Source organism: Neophocaena asiaeorientalis, unplaced genomic scaffold (genome assembly GCF_003031525.2).
Source record: "Neophocaena asiaeorientalis asiaeorientalis breed wild unplaced genomic scaffold, Neophocaena_asiaeorientalis_V1.1 scaffold166, whole genome shotgun sequence".
Classification (NCBI taxonomy): domain Eukaryota; kingdom Metazoa; phylum Chordata; class Mammalia; order Artiodactyla; family Phocoenidae; genus Neophocaena; species Neophocaena asiaeorientalis.
In genome coordinates, this window is record NW_020174933.1 from 3,642,466 (window position 1) to 3,664,175 (window position 21,710).

The 21,710-nt window shown below is 39.0% G+C and overlaps 1 protein-coding gene across 6 annotated transcripts in view; it reads left to right on the plus strand.

The window, feature by feature from the left end:
* Positions 1 to 21,710, plus strand: part of LYST (lysosomal trafficking regulator) — a 174,266-nt gene that overhangs the window by 131,883 nt on the left and 20,673 nt on the right. For 5 of the 6 annotated variants that reach the window (XM_024761468.1, XM_024761471.1, XM_024761470.1 and 2 more), the window contains exons 43-46: positions 7,749 to 7,889; positions 10,633 to 10,850; positions 17,931 to 18,161; positions 20,173 to 20,362. In XM_024761468.1, the coding sequence (XP_024617236.1) occupies positions 7,749 to 7,889; positions 10,633 to 10,850; positions 17,931 to 18,161; positions 20,173 to 20,362 (780 nt within the window). Of the gene's footprint in view, positions 1 to 7,748; positions 7,890 to 10,632; positions 10,851 to 13,992; positions 14,125 to 17,930; positions 18,162 to 20,172; positions 20,363 to 21,710 lie in introns of those variants that run through there. The other variant, XR_003005492.1, reaches the window with a different exon arrangement.

Sequence of the window (21,710 nt, forward strand, 5' to 3'; positions counted from 1 at the left end):
AAGTGAGCTTGAAGATAAAATGGTGGAAATAACTGCCAGGCAGCAGAATAAAGAAAAAAGAATGAAAAGAACTGAGGACAGTCTCAGAGACCTCTGGGACAACATTCAGCACACCAACATTTGAACTATAGGGGTCCCAGAAGAAGAGAAAAAGAAAGGGCTTGAGAAAATACTTGAAAAGATTATAGTCAAAAACTTCCCTAACAAGGGAAAGGAAATAGTCAAGTCCAGGAAGCACAGAGAGTACCATACAGGATAAACCCAAGGAGAAACACACCAAGACACGTATTAATCAAACTATCAAAAATTAAATACAAAGAAAAAATATTAAAAGGAGCAAGGGAAAAGCAACAAATAACATACAAACAAGGGAATCCCCATAATGTTAACAGCTGATCTTTTAGCAGAAACTGCAAGCCAGAAGGGAGTGGCAGGACATATTTAAAGTGATGAAAGGGAAAACCTACAACCAAGATTACTCTACCCAGCAAGGATCTCATTCAGAGTTAATGGAGAAATTAAAACCTTTACAGACAATAAAAGTTAAGAGAATTCAGCACCACTAAACCAGCTTTACAACAAATGCTAAAGGGACTTATCTAGGCAGGAAACACAAGAGAAGGAAAAGACCTACAAAAACAAACCCAAAACAATTAAGAAAATGGAGCATACATATCAATAACTACCTTAAATGTAAATGGATTAAAGCTCCAACCAAAAGACATAGACTAGCTGAATGGATACAAAAACAACACCTGCATATATGCTGTCTACAAGAGACCCATTTCAGACCTAGGGAGACATACATACTGAAAGTGAGGGGAGGGAAAAAGATATTCCATGCAAATGGAAATCAAAACAAAGCTGGAGTAGCAAGTCTCATATCAGACAAAATAGACTTTAAAATAAAGACTATTACAAGAGACAAAGAAGGACACTACATAATGAACAAGGGATTAATCCAAGAAGAAGATATAACAATTGTAACTATTTATACACCCAACATAGGAGCACCTCAATACATAAGGCAAATGCTAACAGCCATAAAAGGGGAAATCGACAGTAACACAGTCATAGTAGGGGACTCTAACACCCACTTTCACCAATGGACAGATCATCCAAAATGAAAATAAATGAGGAAACACAAGCTTTAAATGATACATTGAACAAGATGGACTTAATTGACATTTATAGGACATTCCATCCAAAAACAACAGAATACACTTTCTTCTCAAGTGCTCATGGAACATTCTCCAGGATAGACCATATCTTGGGTCACAAATCAAGCCTTGGTAGATTTCAGAAAATTGAAATCATATCAAGTATCTCTTCCTACCACAACGCTATGAGACTAGATATCAATTACAGGAAAAAAACTGTAAAAAATACAAACACATGGAGACTAAGCAATATGCTACTAAATAACCAAGAGATCGCTGAAGAAATCAAAAAAATACCTAGAAGCAAATGACAATGAAAACACGATGACCCAAAACCTCTGGGACGCAGTAAAAGCAGTTCTAAGAGGGCAGGTTATAGTAATACAATACTACCTCAAGAAACAAGAAAGATCTCAAATTCACAACCTAACCTTAATCTAAAGCAATTAGAGAAAGAAGAACAACAACAACAAAAAACACCCAAAGTTATCAGAAATCCAAGATCAGCTCAGAAATACATGAAAAAGAACTGAAGGAAACAATAGCAAAGTTCAATAAAACTAAAAGCTGGTTCTTTGAGAAGATAAACAAAATTGATAACCATTAGCCAGACTCATCAAGAAAAAAAGGGAGAAGACTCAAATAAACCAAATTAGAAATGAAAAAGGAGAAGTAACAGCTGACACTGCAGAAGTACAAAGGATCATGAGAGATTACTACAAGCAACTCTATGCCAATAAAATGGACAACCTGGAAGAATTGGACAAATTCTTAGAAAAGAACAACCTTCCGAGACTGAACCAGGAAGAAATAAAATATAAACAGACCAATCACAAGCACTAAAATTGAAACTGTGATTAAAAATCTTCCAACAAACAAAAGCCTAGGACCAGATGACTTCACAGGCGAATTCTATCAAACATTTAGAGAAAAGCTAACACCTATCCTTTTCAAACTCTTCCAAAATATAGCAGAGGGAGGAACACTCCCAAACTCATTCTACAAGGCCACCGTCACCCTGATAACAAAACCAGACAAAGATGTCACAAAGAAAGAAAACTACAGGCCAATATCACTGATGAACATAGATGCAAAAATTCTCAACAGGGCCTCCCTGGTGGCACAGTGGTTGGGAGTCCGCCTGCCGATGCAGGGGACACAGGTTCGTGCCCTGGTCTGGGAGGATCCCGCATGCCGCGGAGTGGCTGGGCCCGTGAGTCATGGCTGCTGGGCCTGCGTGTCCGGAGCCTGTGCTCCGCTGCAGGAGAGGCCACAGCAGTGAGAGGCCAGCATACTGCAAAAAAAAAAAAAAATTCTCAACAAAATACTAGCAAACAGAATCCAACAGCGCATTAAAAGGATCATACACCATGATCAAGTGGGGTTTATCCCAGGAATGCAAGGATTCTTCAGTATACACAAATCAATCAATGTGATACACCATATTAACAAACTGAAGGATAAAAACCTATCATCAGCTCAATAGATGCAGAAGAAGCTTTTGACAAAATTCAACACCCATTTATGATAAAAACTCTCCAGAAAGTAGGCATAGAGGGAACCTACCTCAACATAATAAAGACCATTTATGACAAACCCACAGCCAACATCATTCTCAATGGTGAAAGACTGAAATCATTTCCTCTAAAATCAGGAACAAGAAAAGGTTGCCCACTCTCACTGCTATTATCCAACATAGTTTTGGAAGTTTTAACCACATCAATCAGAGGAGAAAAAGAAATAAAAGGAATCCAAATCGGAAAAGAAGAGGTAAAACTGTCACTGTTTGCAGATGACATGATACTATACATAGAGAATTCTAAAGATGCTACCAGAAAACTAGTAGAGCTAATCAATGAATTTAGTAAAGTAGCAGGATACAAAATTAATGCACAGAAATGTCTTTCATTCCTATACGCTAATGATGAAAAATCTGAAAGAGCAATTAAGGAAACACTCCCATTTACCATTGCAACAAAAAGAATAAAATACCTAGGAAGAAACCTACCTAAGAAGACAATAGACCTGTATGCAGAAAACTGTAAGACACTGATGAAAGAAATTAAAGATGATACAAACAGATGCAGAGAAATTCCATGTTCTTGGATTGGAATAATCAACATTGTGAAAATGACTATACTACCCAAAGTAATCTACAGATTCAGTGCAATCCCTATCAAACTACCAATGGCATTTTTCACAGAACTAGAACAAAAAGATTGCACAATTTGTAAGGAGACACAAAAGACCCCGAATAGCCAAAGCAATCTTGAGAAAGAAAAATGGAGCTGGAGGAATTAGGCTCCCAGACTTCAGACTATACTACAAAGCTACAGTAATCAAGACAGTATGGTACTGGCACAAAAACAGAAATACAGATGAATGGAACAGGATAGAAAGCCCAGAGATAAACCCACACAGGTATGGTCACCTTATCTTTGATAAAGGAGGCAAGAGTATACAGTGGAGAAAAGACAGCCTCTTCAATAAGTGGTGCTGGGAAAACTGGACAGCTACATGTAAAAGAATGAAATTAGAACACTTCCTAACACCATAAACAAAAATAAACTCAAAATGGATTAAAGACCTAAATGTAAGGCCAGACACTATAAAACTCTTAGAGGAAAACACTCTAGGACATAAATCATAGAGGCAGAACACTCTAGGACATAAATCACAGCAAGATCCTTTTTGACCCACCTCCTAGAGAAATGGGAAAAAAACAAAAATAAACAAACGGGACCTAATGAAAGTTAAAAGCTTTTGCACAGCAAAGAAACCATAAACCAGACGAAAAGACAACACACAGAATGGGAGAAAATATTTTCAAACGAAGCAACTGACAAAGAATTAATCTCCAAAATTTACAAGCAGCTCATGCAGCTCAACATCAAAAAAACAAACAACCCAATCCAAAAATGGGCAGAAGACCTAAATAGACATTTCTCCAAAGAAGATATACAGATTGCCAACAAACACATGAAAGAATGCTCAACATCACTAATCATTGAGAAATGCAGATCAGAACTACAATGAGGTGTCACCTCACACCAGTCAGAATGGCCATCATCAAAAAATCTGCAAACAATAAATTCTGGAGAGGGTGTGGAGAAAAGGGAACCCTCTTGTACTGTTAGTGGGAATGTAAATTGATACAGCCACTATGGGGAACAGTATAGAGGTTCCTTAAAAAACTTACAATAGAGCTACCATATGACTCAGCAATCCCACTACTGGGCATATACCCTGAAAAAACCATAATTCAGAAAGAGTCATGTACCACCATGTTCATTGCAGCACTGTTTACGATAGCCAGGACATAGAAGCCACCAAAGTGTGCACTGACAGGTGAATGGATAAAGAAGATGTGGCACATGTATACAGTGGAATATTACTCAGTCATAAAGAGAAACGAAATTGAGTTATTTGTAGTGAGGTGGATGGACCTAGAGTCTGTCATACAGATTGAAGGAAGTTCGAAAAAGAAAAACAAATACTGTATGCTAACACATATATATGGAATCTAAAAAAAAAAAAAAAGGTTCTGAAGCACCTAGGGGTGGAACAGGAGTAAAGACACAGATGTAGAGAATGGACTTGAGGACACGGGGAGGGAGAAGGGTAAGCTGGGATGAAGTGATAGAGTAACATTGACATATATACACTACCAAATGTAAAATAGATAGCTAGTGGGAAGCGGCTGCATCGCACAGGGAGATCAGCTCGGTGCTTTGCAACCACCTAGAGGGATGGGATAGGGAGGGTGGGAGGGAGACACAAGAGGGAGGGGATATGGGGATATATGTATATATATAGCTTCACTTTGTTATGCAGCAGAAACGAACACAACATTGTAAAGCAATTATACTCCAATAAAGTTGTTAAAAAAAAAACAGCAGTAAGCCACATGACCTTGTTAATGTCTTACATTTTAGCTTCAAATTGAACATGTCTAAGTTTATAAAATGCAATTCACTATTTAAAAATTAATGTCATTCACATAGCATTAAATTTATGCTTTTTACCCTTTTAAAGTGTATGCAATTCACTTTTTTATAATGTTCAACTTAATAATTATTTGAGATCACCTAAGTTATCGTTGGCCCCTAAAGGGGAATATGTTATTGTCAGTTGTTCTGACAACTGAGTGAGTTGTAAGTGGTTATAGGAGAGCCACACTGCCACCTTCACTATAGTAACTGTCTAGTTAATCTTCTACCTCGGCATTTTCAGTGGCAGCCCTCAGGCCTGAAGATGACTTAGGTAGAGATGAAGTTACTGCTTTGCGTGCAAACAGGGACACACTCACCTATCAGTTTCCAGTGAGAACCATGGTACTAGTCCTGTAGTTGTTCCTCCTGGTGCCCAAAATCCTTTATGGAATCATCTGTTCATTTACTCAACCCTTCTTGAACTTCTGTATATATTTATACTCATATGCAACCTCTTGGAGGAATGAAATTTATAGACTGTAGACTACTTGGTCTATAAAAGGGGCTTTCTTATATTTGTCCCTCTGTCTGTACACAAAACAAACATTCTGTATGACAGCTGTTCAAATATTTGAACATTACTGCCCTGTCCCCCTTCTCCTCTCACTCTTGCTTATTCCCAGGCTAATTATCCTTAGTTAATTTGACATCCAGTTGAGAGCTTCCTATATGCAAGGCCTTATCCCAGCTGCTGCAAGGAATACAAAAATAAATAAGACAGTTCTGTACTTAGTAAAGTGTTTAAAAACTCATATTTAAGCTGTGTTTGCTCTGGTTTCCAAACCTGTCACTGCTCTGCTCATCTTTCTGGACATGTTCTGATTTGTGAATGCTCTGATTAAAAAGTGGCAGTCATAATAAAAAAGAATATTTCACATGTGGTTTGGGATGACTGCAGTGTATAACAGAACTGTTACTGCCCTCCGTTTCTTTTCATGTAGCCCAAGGATATAGTAATATAAAACTCCCAATCAACTATTATGCTAGGTTTTCCTCATTGTGTATTTAAGAATGATTAAAAAAAAAAAAGAAAACAGGGACAACCTAAGTCCCCATTCAGTTTCTTCTGATTAATTTAAAATGATGTGTGATGGCTTTTTAATTTATTTCTAGACTTCTCATTTAGTCCAGGGTTTCTCACCTTGGCACTGTAGTCATTTTGAGCTACATAATTCTTTGTTATGGCGACTGTCCTGTGCATTGTAGGACATTTAGCAGTATCCCTGGCCCCCACCTACTAGATGCTAGTGGCATCCCCTCCCACCCAGCTGTGAGAACCAAAAATGTCTCTAGGCATTGCCAAGTGTCCCCTGGGGGACAAAAGTGCTAGGTTAACAACTACCAGTTGAGTTCATACATCTTCTAAATTATAGGAAATGTAGTATTACTTTTTTTTTAATTAAGAAGCTGCAGAGAACTTAAAAATCCCAACAGAAATCTCAGTGTGCTTCTCCTGTTCCACAGTTCTGTAGTCTCTACTCTAGATACTGTGATTCTATCATAGCCTCACAGAACTGCCTTTAATTTTTCTGGATTCCATTTAGATTAATAACTTTTTCTCCTGAGTGAGTTAGTAAATATTTCTTTAAGTGGCCCTCCCTACTTTCTGAGAAAAAAAGAAATATTTATAAACCTAATTTCTCCCCAGATTTTATTTAGTGCCCAGCCAATGCTGACTCAACAGAATAGATGAGAAAGTAGTAATAGAAAATGTTGCTCGGCAAAGCAGGTCAGGCTTACGGAAGATTTAGCATATTTTTAAAAAACTGTGCCTTGCTTGATGCTGAAATTAGTCTCTGACAGTCTCCAGATAAAAAGATGTGTTCAAATTTCAGCAAGTTGAGAGGAGTTTTGGATGGTACAGCATGGTTCTGAAGAAGCATCCACGCTGCTGCTGTTTTCAAGGGCTAGTCTTTAGATATCATTTCATATTCTAGGATAGAAAGTCTGATAGCTGTTGACAGAAGAGACAGGGTCAAAACCCAGTTCTTAATTATTAATAATGTTCACCAGAAAAACTTAACAAAGGAGTAAGGTTTCTTAGTTTTATTTTCATTCATAGGAAATTTTACTTAATTTTTTAGGTTAGAGTTAGAACATCTAAAAAGCAGTGCCCCCCCCAAAAAAAAATAAAAGAGGGAAGAAAGGAGGTAAAGAAATAATCTTGCTTCTTGATGGGGGAAAAAACTTATTTTACCTATTTGAACTTTAATTTTCCTTCCTTATTCTTTCATTCAGTAAATAAATGATTATCCAGTTCCTAGAATGTGCTCGGTATGGTCGATACCCCAGGTCTCTGCTTTTACAGAACTTTCATTCTACTTGGGCAGACAGTAATCAATTAAACAAATAAGTGATATACATTTATCTAGTTATATGTACGATGAAAGCATAATACCGATTAAAAATAACATAATGCAGTTGCAAATTATGTAGAGAAATATTTATTTTCAAGAACACGAATAATCTCTTTTAAACTATGGACAAAGTGAACATCATTTTAATCTTTTTGAAATAGTAAAAGTGAATTAATTGTAACAAGTTTCAAATGGAATCAAGTCTTTGTGTCTAAAGTGTGTTATTTGTATTTTTTCAGATCAGAGTTTTGACATCCCAGACAGAACTTTTCATTCTACACACACAACCTGGCGTCTCTCCTCTTTTGAGTCCATGACTGATGTGAAAGAACTTATCCCAGAGTTTTTCTACCTTCCAGAATTCTTAGTTAACCGTGAAGGTATAACAACAGTAAACCGTTTCTAATTTAAATTTCTGAGTGTTTGTACTTACTTTATAATTTTCCAAAAATAAAAATACCTTTTGTAAGTCCTAAAATTTGAGTCCCCAAATGAGAGAAATACCTTTACTTATTAAGTATGTAATGTTATTTCCAAGTGAGCTTGAGGATGTTAAATATTTTATGGGACTAGGTATATCTGGAAAACTGTAACTTTTAACTATTAAAAGTATTTGTAAACATGTATTTTAATTCTGTTACAGAACTTGCTTTATTATTTTCTCTGATTACAAAAGTTATAATATGCTGATTTTAAAAAAAGGTCATGAATTTATAAAGAACAGTGTGAATTAACCAAAATCTCAATGATTTTATGAGGAATGACCAAGTTAGAAATAAAACACTCTAACTAGAGTTATCTAATAATGAAAAGGAATACTAGAAGGTAAAATCTGATTTTCTGTGATGCCAGTGACCGACAATCTTGGCAATCTTACCTGTTCTTTAATGTAAGATCAGTTAATCCTTTACAGGGTATCTTTGGCTTGTTTTCCTACATTACTTACTTTCATATTTTTATGTGACCTTTAGGAAATACATGAAATTGAGAATTATATCTTTAGAGAGGTTAATGTTGGACAAATGACTTCAGAATTTTTTCCTATATTAACTGGCCTCTCTGGAGTTATTTAGAGAATCATTAATAAATCCGTGCTGCTCATTACCTGGAGCAAGCTTCATAGTGTTGCCCAAGTGGGAAATGCCTCAGTGAAATATCAGCACCTGCAGCTGGGGGTACCTGCCTGGTGGCTTTCAATCAGGGACTCATTTCTCTGTCCAAAAACCACATTCCTCTGTGGTTTCTTGTATGTATGTTCCTGTTATCTGTGGCTGCACAGTGAATAACCCCAATACTTAGTGACTCAAAACAACATTGAATGTATTATCCATCACAGTTTTTGCAGGTCAGAAATTCAGGAACAGCTCAGCCAAGTGGTTTTTGTGGTTTTGGCTCAGGGTCTCTTGTGCATTCAGATTGCCTGGAGCTGGAACATCCAGGGGAACAGAGCAGCACAGGGCTGGTGGGCATCTCTCTCTTCAGGTAGTGTCCATGGTTTTCCATGTGGTTTCTCCACGTGGACTAGTGTGGACTTCCTCACAGCGTGGTGGCCTCGGACACCCTACTTGGCAACTCAGGGTTCCAAAGGCAAGTGTCCCTAGACAGATGAGCAGAAGCTGCATGGCCTTTTCCAGCCTAGCCTTGGAAGTCACACGGTGGCACTTACACTGCATTCTGTTTGTGAGGTAGTCACAAGTGCCCGCCCACATTCAAAAGGAAGGAGCATAGACTTTGCCATTTGATAGGGGAGCAGCAAGATTCTAGAAAAGCATGCACAATAGCAGGTGTTGTTACAGCCATTTTTGGAAACGATAACTTGCTATAGCATACATCCTGCTATTTCCTATGAGCATTCCTTTAGGCCTCTCATTGTACCTCCAGGCATCTGCTCTGGGTGAACAGTGTCTACCTCTGTGATGTGTCCCCAGAGCACCAAAAATTTGGGAATGATTTGAGTTCACAGAGACCCCCTGTGGCTCAACCCCTCCTAGCTCAGCCCTTAGATGCCTCGTCACCATTGATCAATCAGTAAGTCTCTGCTGCTTCCCCTGAAGCCGCCGCATAGAGTATGGAGGTGCTCAGCCAGTACATCCCAACGCTGTCACCCTGCAGCTGTCTGTTGGATGACTGCTGGGATTTTTGAGGTGACCCTCACCCCCACCCCGTATTAATTTTATATAAGCCCTTAGTTTATATTTTATATCATATCATTTCAGAGTACTTCCAAAATTAGTGAAGATCCTTCCAGTTGTTTTCACAAGATCAAGAAGTAGGCAGACAGCAACTTAATTTTACATGGAGCATAATTAGCTTTTAAGAGGCCTTTTTAAATTTGGATTCTGCTATGGTGTTCGGATTTTCTGTCCATTAAAAAAAAAAGGTTAGCACAAAAAAATTTCTGTTCAAAGGTGACATTTCCTTTAGGACAATTTTTTAAAGAAACACTTCTGAGATTTTTGTTTACGCTAGCAGACTAATGAGGCAATTAGATAATACCTTATTTACATCGCGGAAGAACCCTCTTACTCAGTGTGTTAGTATAATTTTGTTGTCCACAGGAATGCTTAGTGGAAATGAAATCAGAACAGACCTATAGATTTACCATAAAATTAATAGACTAAGACAGTTCGTTCTAGGAATGTGTATACTTTGTATTTGTTGAGTTTTTAAACTACAGAATGCCAATACTTACTACATATAAGTAGTCTTGAATTTATTATATGTTAACACCAATCATTCAGAAATGCTTACACAAAAGCCTTCACTTTATTTTAATCAGGTTTACAATTGAGATATTTTCTCACTTGATGCATTTGAAGATTTGATAACTGGAATATTGGAATTAGTGGGCAATGATTTTCTGCTTGTTTTTCAATATGATATAAAGCGGTGGAAGGGTAAAGTTGAAAGATCTCAGATTCAGTTAGGATAGATAGCGTTAATCCATGTAGCTCTGTGAGGGGTAAGTCAGCGGGTGAGCAACCGTGTTACTATCCTCTCGCTGCTCCTTCTCTAGTTTATAGCACACAATAGCTGTTTCTGTGAACTCTTATGATCTGCTCAGTGGGCCAAAGGAAGCATGCTCCGGGGGAGATAAACACTGATATTACTCTTCTCTTTTAGGTTTCGATTTTGGTGTACGCCAGAATGGTGAACGGGTTAATCACGTCAACCTCCCGCCTTGGGCACGTAACGATCCTCGTCTTTTTATCCTCATCCATAGACAGGCTCTAGAGTCTGACTACGTGTCCCAGAACATCTGTCAGTGGATCGACTTGGTATTCGGGTATAAGCAGAAAGGGAAGGCCTCTGTCCAAGCCATCAATGTTTTTCATCCTGCTGTAAGTGACTCTTTTAAAACTCTGCATTTATATAAGGTAGAAGGTTAGACTGTTTCTTTACAATACTCAAGTTATCAAAGAGAATTGACAAAGACACTAAACTTGCCCAAGATTTTTCAGGTTTTATATTTCGCCTCTTTAAGAATAACTAAGATACTATCTGTCAGGGGTTCCCCAAGACCATCCCCAGGTTGGATGAGGACTTAACAACTCAGCGTATAGTTGTAATTACAGCTAAGGTTTATTACAGTGAAGGGTACAAAGCAAAATCAGCAAAAGGAAAAGATGCACCAGGCAAAGCTGGAGGAAACCAGGCACAAGCTTCCAAGAGACTTCTCCCAGTGAATCACAAGGAACTCACTCACTTCCTCCAGAAACAAATTGTGACAGCACGTGTGATGTTGTCTACCAGGGAAGCTCATGAGGGATGCAGTGTCAGCGTTTTTATTGAGGACTGGTCATGTAGGCACCCTCCCTCTCACAAGTCCTGAAATTCCAGGCGTCCAGAAGGAGACCGGTATTCAGTATACACCACACTGTTTGTACAGTTTGGGTGCAGTGAGCCACTCTTATCAGGTAGAGAAGGTGGGAACTCTCTTGAAATCCATGTTCCCAGACACCAGCCAAGGACCACATTTGCAGGCATGTCATCCTAAGGAGAGCCCTTCAGGCCTGCCGCGTAACTCTTTTCTGCATAGTGTCCTGTGTATCAATACATGTTCTATTTTTAAATGGCCTCATTTTTCCTTATTGCACAAGCAATATTTGTGCCTTGTTAGAAAAATGTATAAGATACAGACTGCAAAAGGAAGAAATTTTAAAATCAACTTTGATATCATCATCCAAAAATAAATATCAAACCACCTTCTAGACTTTTATCTATACATATGTATCACTCCATTTATATAATATTAATACTATTTATTCCAAAGTATGGCTATCCAATAATTTATTTAACCAGTCCCCTATTGTGGATATTTAGTTAGTATGCATTTGCTATTAAAATTAATATTCCTCAGATTATTTCTTTACGTACCTCTTCACTTCTTCAAGATAAATTCCTAGAAGCAGAATTGTTACACCTCAACATATGTTTTTTAATGTTGTTAGATAGTCTACCTTTTTTTAAAAAAAATCTATCTATTCAGGAAACATTTATTTTGCTAGGCTCTAGGGCTACGAAGGTGAATAAGATTCACATAGGGAGGGAACATATATGAATGGCCAGTAAGCAAATGATAAAGGTGCTGGCATCTTTAGTCATCAGGGAAATGCAAATTAAAGCCACGATGAGTTACCACTTTATATCCTTGAGAATGACTGAAAGTAAAAAGACTAACAATTCCAGATACTGGGTAGGTGGAATACTACCCAACAGTGAAGAGGAATGGATTTCAGATGTCTGTGACAGCATGGATGAATCTCCACAGCATTTTACACTGAATGAAAGAAGCCTTACATAAGAGTACACTCTGTATGAATCCACTCCGTTTACATGAAATTCAAGAACAAGGAACATTAATCTCTTAGTGGTAGAAATCATGGGGAATTTATCTTAAAGATGGTTCTTTATTTCTTTAAGATAATTTCCAACCTAATTGCCTCTGGGGAGTAGAGTAGTGACTGCCACAGGTGCACCAGGGAACTTTCTGGGGTGATGGAAATGCTCTATACCTTAATTTGCATGATGGTTGCATGGGATGGTACTATAAAAATCTGTATTGTTTTATTGTAAGTAAAATACATCTCTATAAAAATGTATATAAAATTTTTATGAGTTTTAAAGACTGAGGTGTAATTTTTGAACTTTGTTCATATTTGATGCAAAATGTAACTTTAAATGCAATTAAGAATTTGGACATTAACCTCAATATACTCTGTGCCTATAATCCTGGCACAAATTTTCGATTGTTCTCATATAAAATTCACATTAAAAGTATCTGTATGCTGAAATATACCACTTAATTCTCATCTTACTAGATTTTTTTCATTAATTCTTTGAGACTTTACAGCTTTAAAAAGCATAGAGTTTATTCCATTGTTCTAGAAAATTTAAATACAATTTATTTATTTATTTTGCTGCGCCACGCGGCATGTGGGATCTTAGTTCCCTGACCAGGGATCTAACCCGTGTGCCCTGCAGTAGAAGCGTGGAGTCTTAACCACTGGACCACCAGGGAAGTCCTGTTCTAGAAATTTAATAAAACTCAATTCATGGGACAAAACCAAGTGTCACAATTAAGCACACAGTCTCTAAATCCACAATTGAGTTCAGATCCTCGCTCTGTGACTCTACCACTTACTGTGTGACCTGCAGTGTGACCTTAACTTCTCTGTACCTTAATGTACAAATTTGTAAAGTGTGGACAATAATACCAGCCTCATAAATAAGAAAATGCATACAGGGTGATGTCTGCCATCCAGTTAAGTCCAAATAAATGTTAACTTTGTAAAAAGGAATGTGAGGGCTTCCCTGGCGGCGCGGTGGTTAAGAATCCGCCTGCCATTGTAGGGGACACGGGTTCGAGCCCTGGTCTGGGAAGATCCCACATGCCGTGGAGCAGCTAAGCCCATGTACCACAACTACTGAGCCCGCGAGCCACAACTACTGAGCTCGCGTGGCACAACTGCTGAAGCCCGTGCGTCTAGAGCCCGTGCTCCGCAATAAGAGAAGCCACCGCAATGAGAAAGACGCGCACTGCAACAAAGAGTAGCCCCCGCTCGCCACAACTAGAGAAAGCCCGCGCACAGCAACGAAGACCCAGCGCAGCCAAAAATAAATTAATTCATTCATTAATTTAAAAAAAATAGAAAAAATATTTTAAGAGGAATGTAAAAATGCCTTTTGATCTTAATTCGTCATTCACCAATATATGGGGTTCACTAGAAACTGATACCACAGAATGTAAAGATACTAATTTAAAGTAAATTTTAAGAGTCCTGGATATCGGATTATTCCATTCTTCATTTGAATTTTCGGGTATATTAAATCAAGCAACCATTAGGAATGAGCCTGCTTAGATAAGCGTTTATAACAACAGGTATTTGAGCCCTTGTGGTCGTGCGAGGGTGGTGGCGAGGGGAGTGGATGTTGAAGATTAACTTCTGAAGAATCTTTGAAACTTTTTTTTGGTATTTATAGAGATGTTCTATGCAGATATAAAACTGAAATTTGCTGACTGATTCAATGCTAAAAGCTAAATTACACAAGCGAGATGCACAAGCATTACAGATCTATACCCAGCTACTGACTGCTAGCTTTAAAAATAATAAAGTAAGTACACATCACCCTCCATCTGACTCTAACACTAAGAAGAAAAGTGTAACAACACCCTTCACGTTAAAAAGCTTGCAATTTTCACTGCTGCTCTTTCAGATGCACTTACAGTTTTCATTAGAACCTAAATAATAGTCTCTTAAGCTACCTACTAACATTCTATCGCAATTTCATTTTTATATACCTTTTCCTATGTATCACTTTGGACAAATGACTTTTTCAGTAATTTAGTATTACACGTGAAGTCTTTATATATATATATATATATATGTATGAACACTAGGTGGGAAAGAAAAGGACTGTGACAGATCCTGAATTTTTACTCCTTTTCTAGACTGATTATTGCCCTAACCTCCTTTCTCTCTAGCTTCATGTCCTAAGAAAGGCGACAGCATGGAGGACACCAGTCGCGTGCAACATTAAGTGTGCCAACCTCTCTGCAGTGTTTTGGTTGAAGATGGAATACCCTGACTTTGTTTCTCATCCAGTCTTCTGCCCCTTGCCGGGGAGGTGAAGCTGTCCCGCTTCCTCCGTTGACAGCTTTGCCTGGTTGACTAAGGGAGGCTGGAAGGATATACATCACATTACAGCCTTCTCACTGCCACGTTCTAGTCAGGTTCAGAAATGTATGTGGAAACCTGCACAGCAAACACAGAGAGAGGGAATCAGAATTCAATTAATCCTCTCCAAGGATAAATAAAGCATGGATGAGTTGCTCTTGAGCTTACAGGATGGAAAGCACAAAGACTTTGCTTAGGTTTCAGTGATGCTGGTGTTTAGAATCCTGATTCTTCAGCCCAGACAGGAGAAGAGATATAGACCTACAAAAATCTAGGTTCCTTACTAATGTCTCTGTTTGTAAGAAAATATATCTCAATAGTTGATATTCTTAGACATCTTCAAGATGGGGTAGCGACACAAAGTCATCCTGTGACACCAGCCATTGTGTTTTGAGACGAATCAGACTCTTTCTTTGAGCATATTCCCATCAAAGAACAAAAGGGCATTTGGATATCACGTAATTTCAGGCAGACACAGATGGTTTTGAACTTCTAGTTCTCATTTTTAGGAATTGAGAAATTGAGGTGGGGCAGGTTCCCCTAGTTTTCTTCAGTCTTCGTGTTGCCATATAGCTGCATTCTCTTGTCTCTTTTGATTTTGTTGACCACTTGAAATGATTTTGACCAATTCCCTGACTCTAGTTTTCTGACCAATATCTGACAGGCAGCCACAGAAAAAATAGAGCCACCTACTAACCTGCTTGCAGAAGCTATTTTGGGTGAACTGAATTTTGAAACCTGATTATTTTTCATCAACTCTCACTGAAAGACAAGACCAAAGAAAAACCTCATTTAGTTTTTCTTTTTTTTTTTAATTTGAGGTATAATGGACATACATTATATTAGTTTCCAGTATACAGCATACTGATTTCGATCATTTGCAAAATGATCACCGCAGTAAGTCTAGTTAACATCCACCCCATACATAGTTACAAAAATTTTTTTTCTTGGGATGAAGACTTTTAAGATTTATTTTCTTAGGAACTTTCAGATCTGCAGTACAATGTTATTAACTGCAGTCACCATGCTGTACGTTACATCCCAGGACTTACTTGCTTTATAGCTGGAAGTTTGTACCTTTGGCTCCCTTCACCCGTTTGCCCACACCCCACCTGTGGCAACCACCAATCTTAGGAGCTTGGTCTTCTGTTTGTTTAGATTCCACATATAAATGAGATCATACTTATTTGTATGGTATTTGTCTCTCTGTCTGACTTGTTTCACTTAGCATCATACCTTCAAGGTCCACCCGTGTTGTGACAAGATTTCATTCTTTCTTATGGCTGAGTAATAATTCCATTGCATGTATTTACCACATTGTCTCCATCCATTCCATTGGTGCATGCTTAGGGTGCTTCCATGTCCTGGCTATTATAAATAAGGCTGTAATGAACATAGGGGTGCATGTATCTTTTCAAATTAGTGTTTTCAAAATACCCAGAAGTGGAAATGCTGGATCATATGGTAGCTCTATTTTTAGTTTTCTGAGGTACCTGCATACTGTTCTCCACAGTGGCTGCACCAATTTACATTCCCACCAACAGTGCAGAGGGGCTTCCTTTTCTCTACATCCTTGCCAACGGTCGTTATCTCCTGTCTTTTTGATACTAGCCATTCTTACAGGTGTGAGATGATATTTCATTGTGGTTTTATTTGCATTTTCCTGATGATTAGTGATGCTGAGCATCTTTTCATATACCTGTTGGCCGTCTGTATGTCTTTCTTGGAAGAATGTCTATTCAGGTCCTCTGCCCGCCCCCCGCCATTTTCTTTTTAATTTCTTCCTTTATTTATTTATAATATTCCTTTGCAGAAAAGTTCCGTAATTTTTCCCATTTTTTTTAACATCTTTACTGGAGTATAATTGCTTTACACTGTTGTGTTAGTTGCTGCTGTGTAACAAAGTGAATCAGCTATACGTATACATATATCCCCATATCCCCTCCCTCTTGCGTCTCCCTCCCACCCTCCCTATCCCACCTCTCTAGGTGGTCACAAAGCAACGAGCTGGTCTCCCTGTGCTATGCAGCTGCTTCCCACTGTCTATCTATTTTACGTTTGGTAGTGTATATATGTCCATGCCACTCTCTCACTTCGTCCCAGCTTACCCTTCCCCCTCCCCATGTCCTCAAGTCCATTCTCTATGTCTGCGTCTTTATTCCTGTCCTGCCCCTAGGTGCTTCAGAACCATTTTTTTTTTAGATTCCATATGTATGTGTTAGCATACGGTATTTGTTCTCTTTCTGACTTACCTCACTCTGTATGACGGTCTGTAGGTCCATCCACCTTACTACAAATAACTCAATTTTGTTTCTTTTTATGGCTGAGTAATATTCCATTGTATATATGTGCCACATCTTCTTTATCCATTCGTCTGTCAATGGACACTTAGGTTGCTTCCATGTCCTGGCTATTGTAAATAGTGCTGCAATGAACATTGTGGTACATGACTCTTTTTTTTTTTTTTAACATCTTTATTGGGGTATAATTGCTTTACAATGGTGTGTTAGTTTCTGCTTTATAACAAAGTGAATCAGTTATACATATACATATGTTCCCATATGTCTTCCCTCTTGCGTCTCCCTCCTTCCCACTCTCCCTATCCCACCCCTCCAGGCTGTCACAACATGACTCTTTTTGAATTATTGTTTTCTCAGGGTATATGCCCAGGAGTGGGATTGCTGGGTCGTATGGTAGCTCTATTTTAGTTTTTAAGGAGCCTGCATACTGTTCTCCATAGTGGCTGTTTCAATTTACATTTCCACCAACAGTGCAGCCCCTTTTTAATTAGATGGGTTTGTTTGCTACTGAGTTGTGTAAGTTCTTTATAGATTTTGGATACTAACCCTTTATCAGATATATGATTTGCAAGCAATTTCTCTCATTCAGTAGGTTGTCTTTTCATTTTGTTGATGGATTCCTTTGCTGTGCGGATAAATGAAGTCTCATATGATATTCTCTTAAATTAAAATTAATTTTATAAACATACCTAATTAGCACCAATCAAGGTGCATTATTTTCATTCATCCATTCCGAAGCATTGATCATTCCTATTCTGATCTCAATTCCTATTCTGATTATTAATGATTGTTAACCTGTTCAAAAACATTTTAAAATCCTTTTCATTTGAAACAGAGAAGAGTAAACCATTGCCTAGAGAATAAAACAAGTTGTTGTTTTCCCCTTCAGTGTTATCGCCAAGTCTTGCTTTTTACATACCTCTCGTTTTCTTTTATTCTTCAGACATATTTTGGAATGGATGTCTCTGCAGTTGAAGATCCAGTTCAGAGACGAGCACTGGAAACCATGATAAAAACCTACGGCCAGACCCCTCGTCAGCTGTTCCAGTCAGCCCATGCGAGCAGACCTGGCTCCAAGCTCAACATTGAAGGGGAGCTTCCTGCTGCCGTGGGGTTGTTGGTGCAGTTTGCTTTCCGGGAAACCAGAGAACAGGTCAAGGAAATTCCCTATCCGGTATGTCATTTGGATTTCAATAGAATTCAGCAAAAACTGGCTCAACTCCTGAGCCGTCAGGTACCCTCCCAGGCTCTAGGGGCAGGGAAGTGAGTAGCACGGTCCCGGCCTGAAGGTGAGTGCCAGCCAGTGAACACGGATGCCTGCACTACGTTCTGTGTGTAGGAAATGCTGCGTTAGTGCTATGAAGAGAGTACTTTGGGAGCTCAGGTCGGATTGTAACCTCCCTGAGGGTCATTACTGGGGAGAGCCTCACCAGGCAGTGACATAACAGGCATTGCAAATGAGAGGAAAGGAACCATCCAGGACTCGGGAAGAGTCTGAGCATGGCTGTGCCAGTGCAGACATGCCTAGCGTGGTCCTTCCTGGTTATTATCTTCCAGCAGAGGTGCTGACCAGAAGTGTAAATGTTTGGGTTTACAATGAAGGGAGAAATCATACATGTTTTTTTGGCCCCTCCAGGTTGTAATGATAAGAAGTATTGCCTCTTAAAATGGGAAGTAGGGGGCTTCCCTGGTGGCGCAGTGGTTGAGAGTCCGCCTGCCGATGCAGGGGATACGGGTTCGTGCCCCAGTGCAGGAGGATCCCACATGCCGCGGAGCGGCTGGGCCCGTGAGCCATGGCCGCTGAGCCTGCGCGTCCGGAGCCTGTGCTCCGCGACGGGAGAGGCCACAAGAGTGAGAGGCCTGCGTCCCTCAAAAAAAAAAAAAAAAAAGGAAGTAGGTATAATTTTTACTCTGAAATAGAAAAATAAAGCAAGCAAGCCTTAAGAGTAAAATGGATTCTAATCCTCAACTAAATTCTTCATTATAAAAGCAGCAAAGATGGGAGATTGTGAATTGTGAAGTGTTACAAAGGTTTGCAGAAGGAAATCGCAGAAAATGAAAAGGCAAGGGAAAGAGGTTGTGAAGGTCTTGGAGATAAAGTAAAGCACGGATGTCGAACTGCAGTCATCTGGGAGCCAGTTTAAGAGAACATGGTTTTTACAGATCTTGCTTTGATAGTCGTTTCTTATAATAATGCTTCTTAAATACACTAAAGGTAGAACACAAATAGAACACTAAATGTAAGTTATTTATGCTCAGAGCTCATATATATCAAATTTGCATGTTAAATACAAACAAAACTTATACAACTAGTAAAAATGAAATTTAAATTTTAAAACATCAATATGAGAGACAATGTTGCTTTGCTGAACCCAGGCCACCAGTGTTGTGTTTCATAGTTGAAAGCTGTATTTTTTGTTTTGTGTTTACTTGTCAATGAAACTCATATGCTTTTGAAGCCTTACAAATCATTTTAGTCATTGTCATTACCAGGGTCATTATTTTTAACTAGAATCTATTATTTTAACATGTCAAAATAACAGTACGTCCCTGAAAAGTAATAAACGCCATTTAATTTGCCACTATACTTATTGCTCGTTAACTAGTTGAAGTTGGCGAGTATGAAGGACCTGAGCAGTATGTCTGTTTGCAGTGGGAACGTGTACAGACCTGCCTCCTTCCCACCCCAGGACCTTTGCACTGGCTGTTCCCTCCGCCTGGCGTGCCCTGTCCCCAGATAGAACCCCAGTTTGCTCTCTCGTTTCACTCAGGTGTCTGCTCAGACATTATGTCCGCAGACAGTCTTACCCGACCCCCGCGTCTAAACGGGCAGCTCTGTCACTCTTGGTCCTCTTCCCCTTCTTTGACTTTCTTCATAGCACTTGCACCAGCTGACATCTGTGTATGTATTTGTTTAGTTGTTGTCTGCCCTGCTTCCCGGCTATCAGACAGCTCCACGGGCGCTGGGACTTCATGTGTCTTGTTCATCACTGTGTCTAGCAACCAAGAACACATTATTTCCATATGCTAAGCACGGGGGAAGTAAAAAATTATAAAATAATTCTTGCCCACAAAGGGCTTATAATCAGGCTGCTTTCCCTTACTCTGTTTGGAGTTTAAATTAGAAGTGATTCTATATTTACTACCTTTTTTTTAATTGTACTGTTTACTTTCCTCGGTTGTAGAGTCCTTTGTCATGGATAAAAGGCTTGAAGTGGGGGGAGTATGTCGGTTCCCCAAGTGCCCCAGTACCTGTGGTCTGCTTCAGCCAGCCACACGGAGAAAGATTTGGTTCTCTCCAGGCGCTGCCCACTAGAGCAATCTGCGGTTTGTCCCGAAATTTCTGTCTTCTGATGACGTACAGCAAAGAACAAGGTAAAATCAAACATGAAAATTGTCCTAGGCATATCTTTCATGAGATCTGAATGTTTCCCCTCATCTGTGCTGCTATTTTGTTTTATTTCTAAGTTTTCTGAGTCCTTGGCAAAAAACTAAACTCAAATTTGTGTTCATTTAATGCAACGTAGGAATTAAAACATAGTACATGAAAAAAATGGGAACTAAATGCAATGTCATTTGAAATGAGAGGAGGTGTTGAAGGAGACAAGAATAAATGTCTCACAAGATGAAAACATTAACAGTTTTATATAAATGTACACTTTGAGACTCTTGAATTCCAGAATAGACAGACCTACCTGACCAGCAAATCTAGGATCTCAGAAGAGACAGGCATGAGATTAAAACAAAACAAGAAAGTCATGATAGCCTTGAAAATAGGTTTTAAAAATATGTATGTCTGGAAGGCAATGTTTTTCTCACCTTTCTGTGCACTGACTCAGTGAAAGCAACACATGGAAAAGTGCTGTCAGTAGAGGCCCTCTTCATATTTCTAAATGTCACCTACACTGTGGCAAACTAGTGACATTTTCCGCTCAAGTAATCCCTCTGTCCTCCCAAATTAACCGTTTTACTTAATGCGAAAGAACTCTTCCTATGTCCTAGGCATGGGCTTTAAACACTAAAATGAATGACTGAGGGCACCCATCTGTTCGTATCAGGTGTGTGCAGATTTGCCCGGAAGCCCGCGTGTGGACCAGACACGTCTTAGCATTCCGCGCTGTTAGTGTTTAACCTTGCGTTCTGTGCACTGTGCTTCTCGGTCCACATGGCCTCCCACCCGACGGAGCACCACAGTGCAGGGATGCCAGGACCCCTGCCAAACATCGGCCACCTAAAGGAATTCAGTGTGCTGGCTGGGCCACAGTTCTTTCACACTCACTCTTCATTCTGTCATGAAATGAATGATCGATTGCCTTTATAGTTGTCAGTAATAAAAGAGGCTGCGCACCATTTTATCTAAGTTCAGTGAGCTAGGAGGAGAAGGTAAAATCTGTTTGATCATCGCTGGAATATCAGTACTTTATTCTCACTAGTACGTTGCAATTAGCTATGAGGTATGTCACGAGTAATTTACTACTAATAATACTTAAAGTACCAAAATGCGTGAATAATTTATCTTTAAAAAATTAATTAGGGTGGATTGAAGTTTATCTCTTTAGAGCAGAGAGAAAGGGCTGGTATTATCATGCTAATGATGGGACTTAAATATGTCCAGTATAATTGCTAACCTGTCTTATTGGTGCCACTTCAGTCACAAGCCCTTAGTGACCCTTAATAGCTGTGTTCATTCAGATTACACTTTATTTCCTCATAGAATGTATTT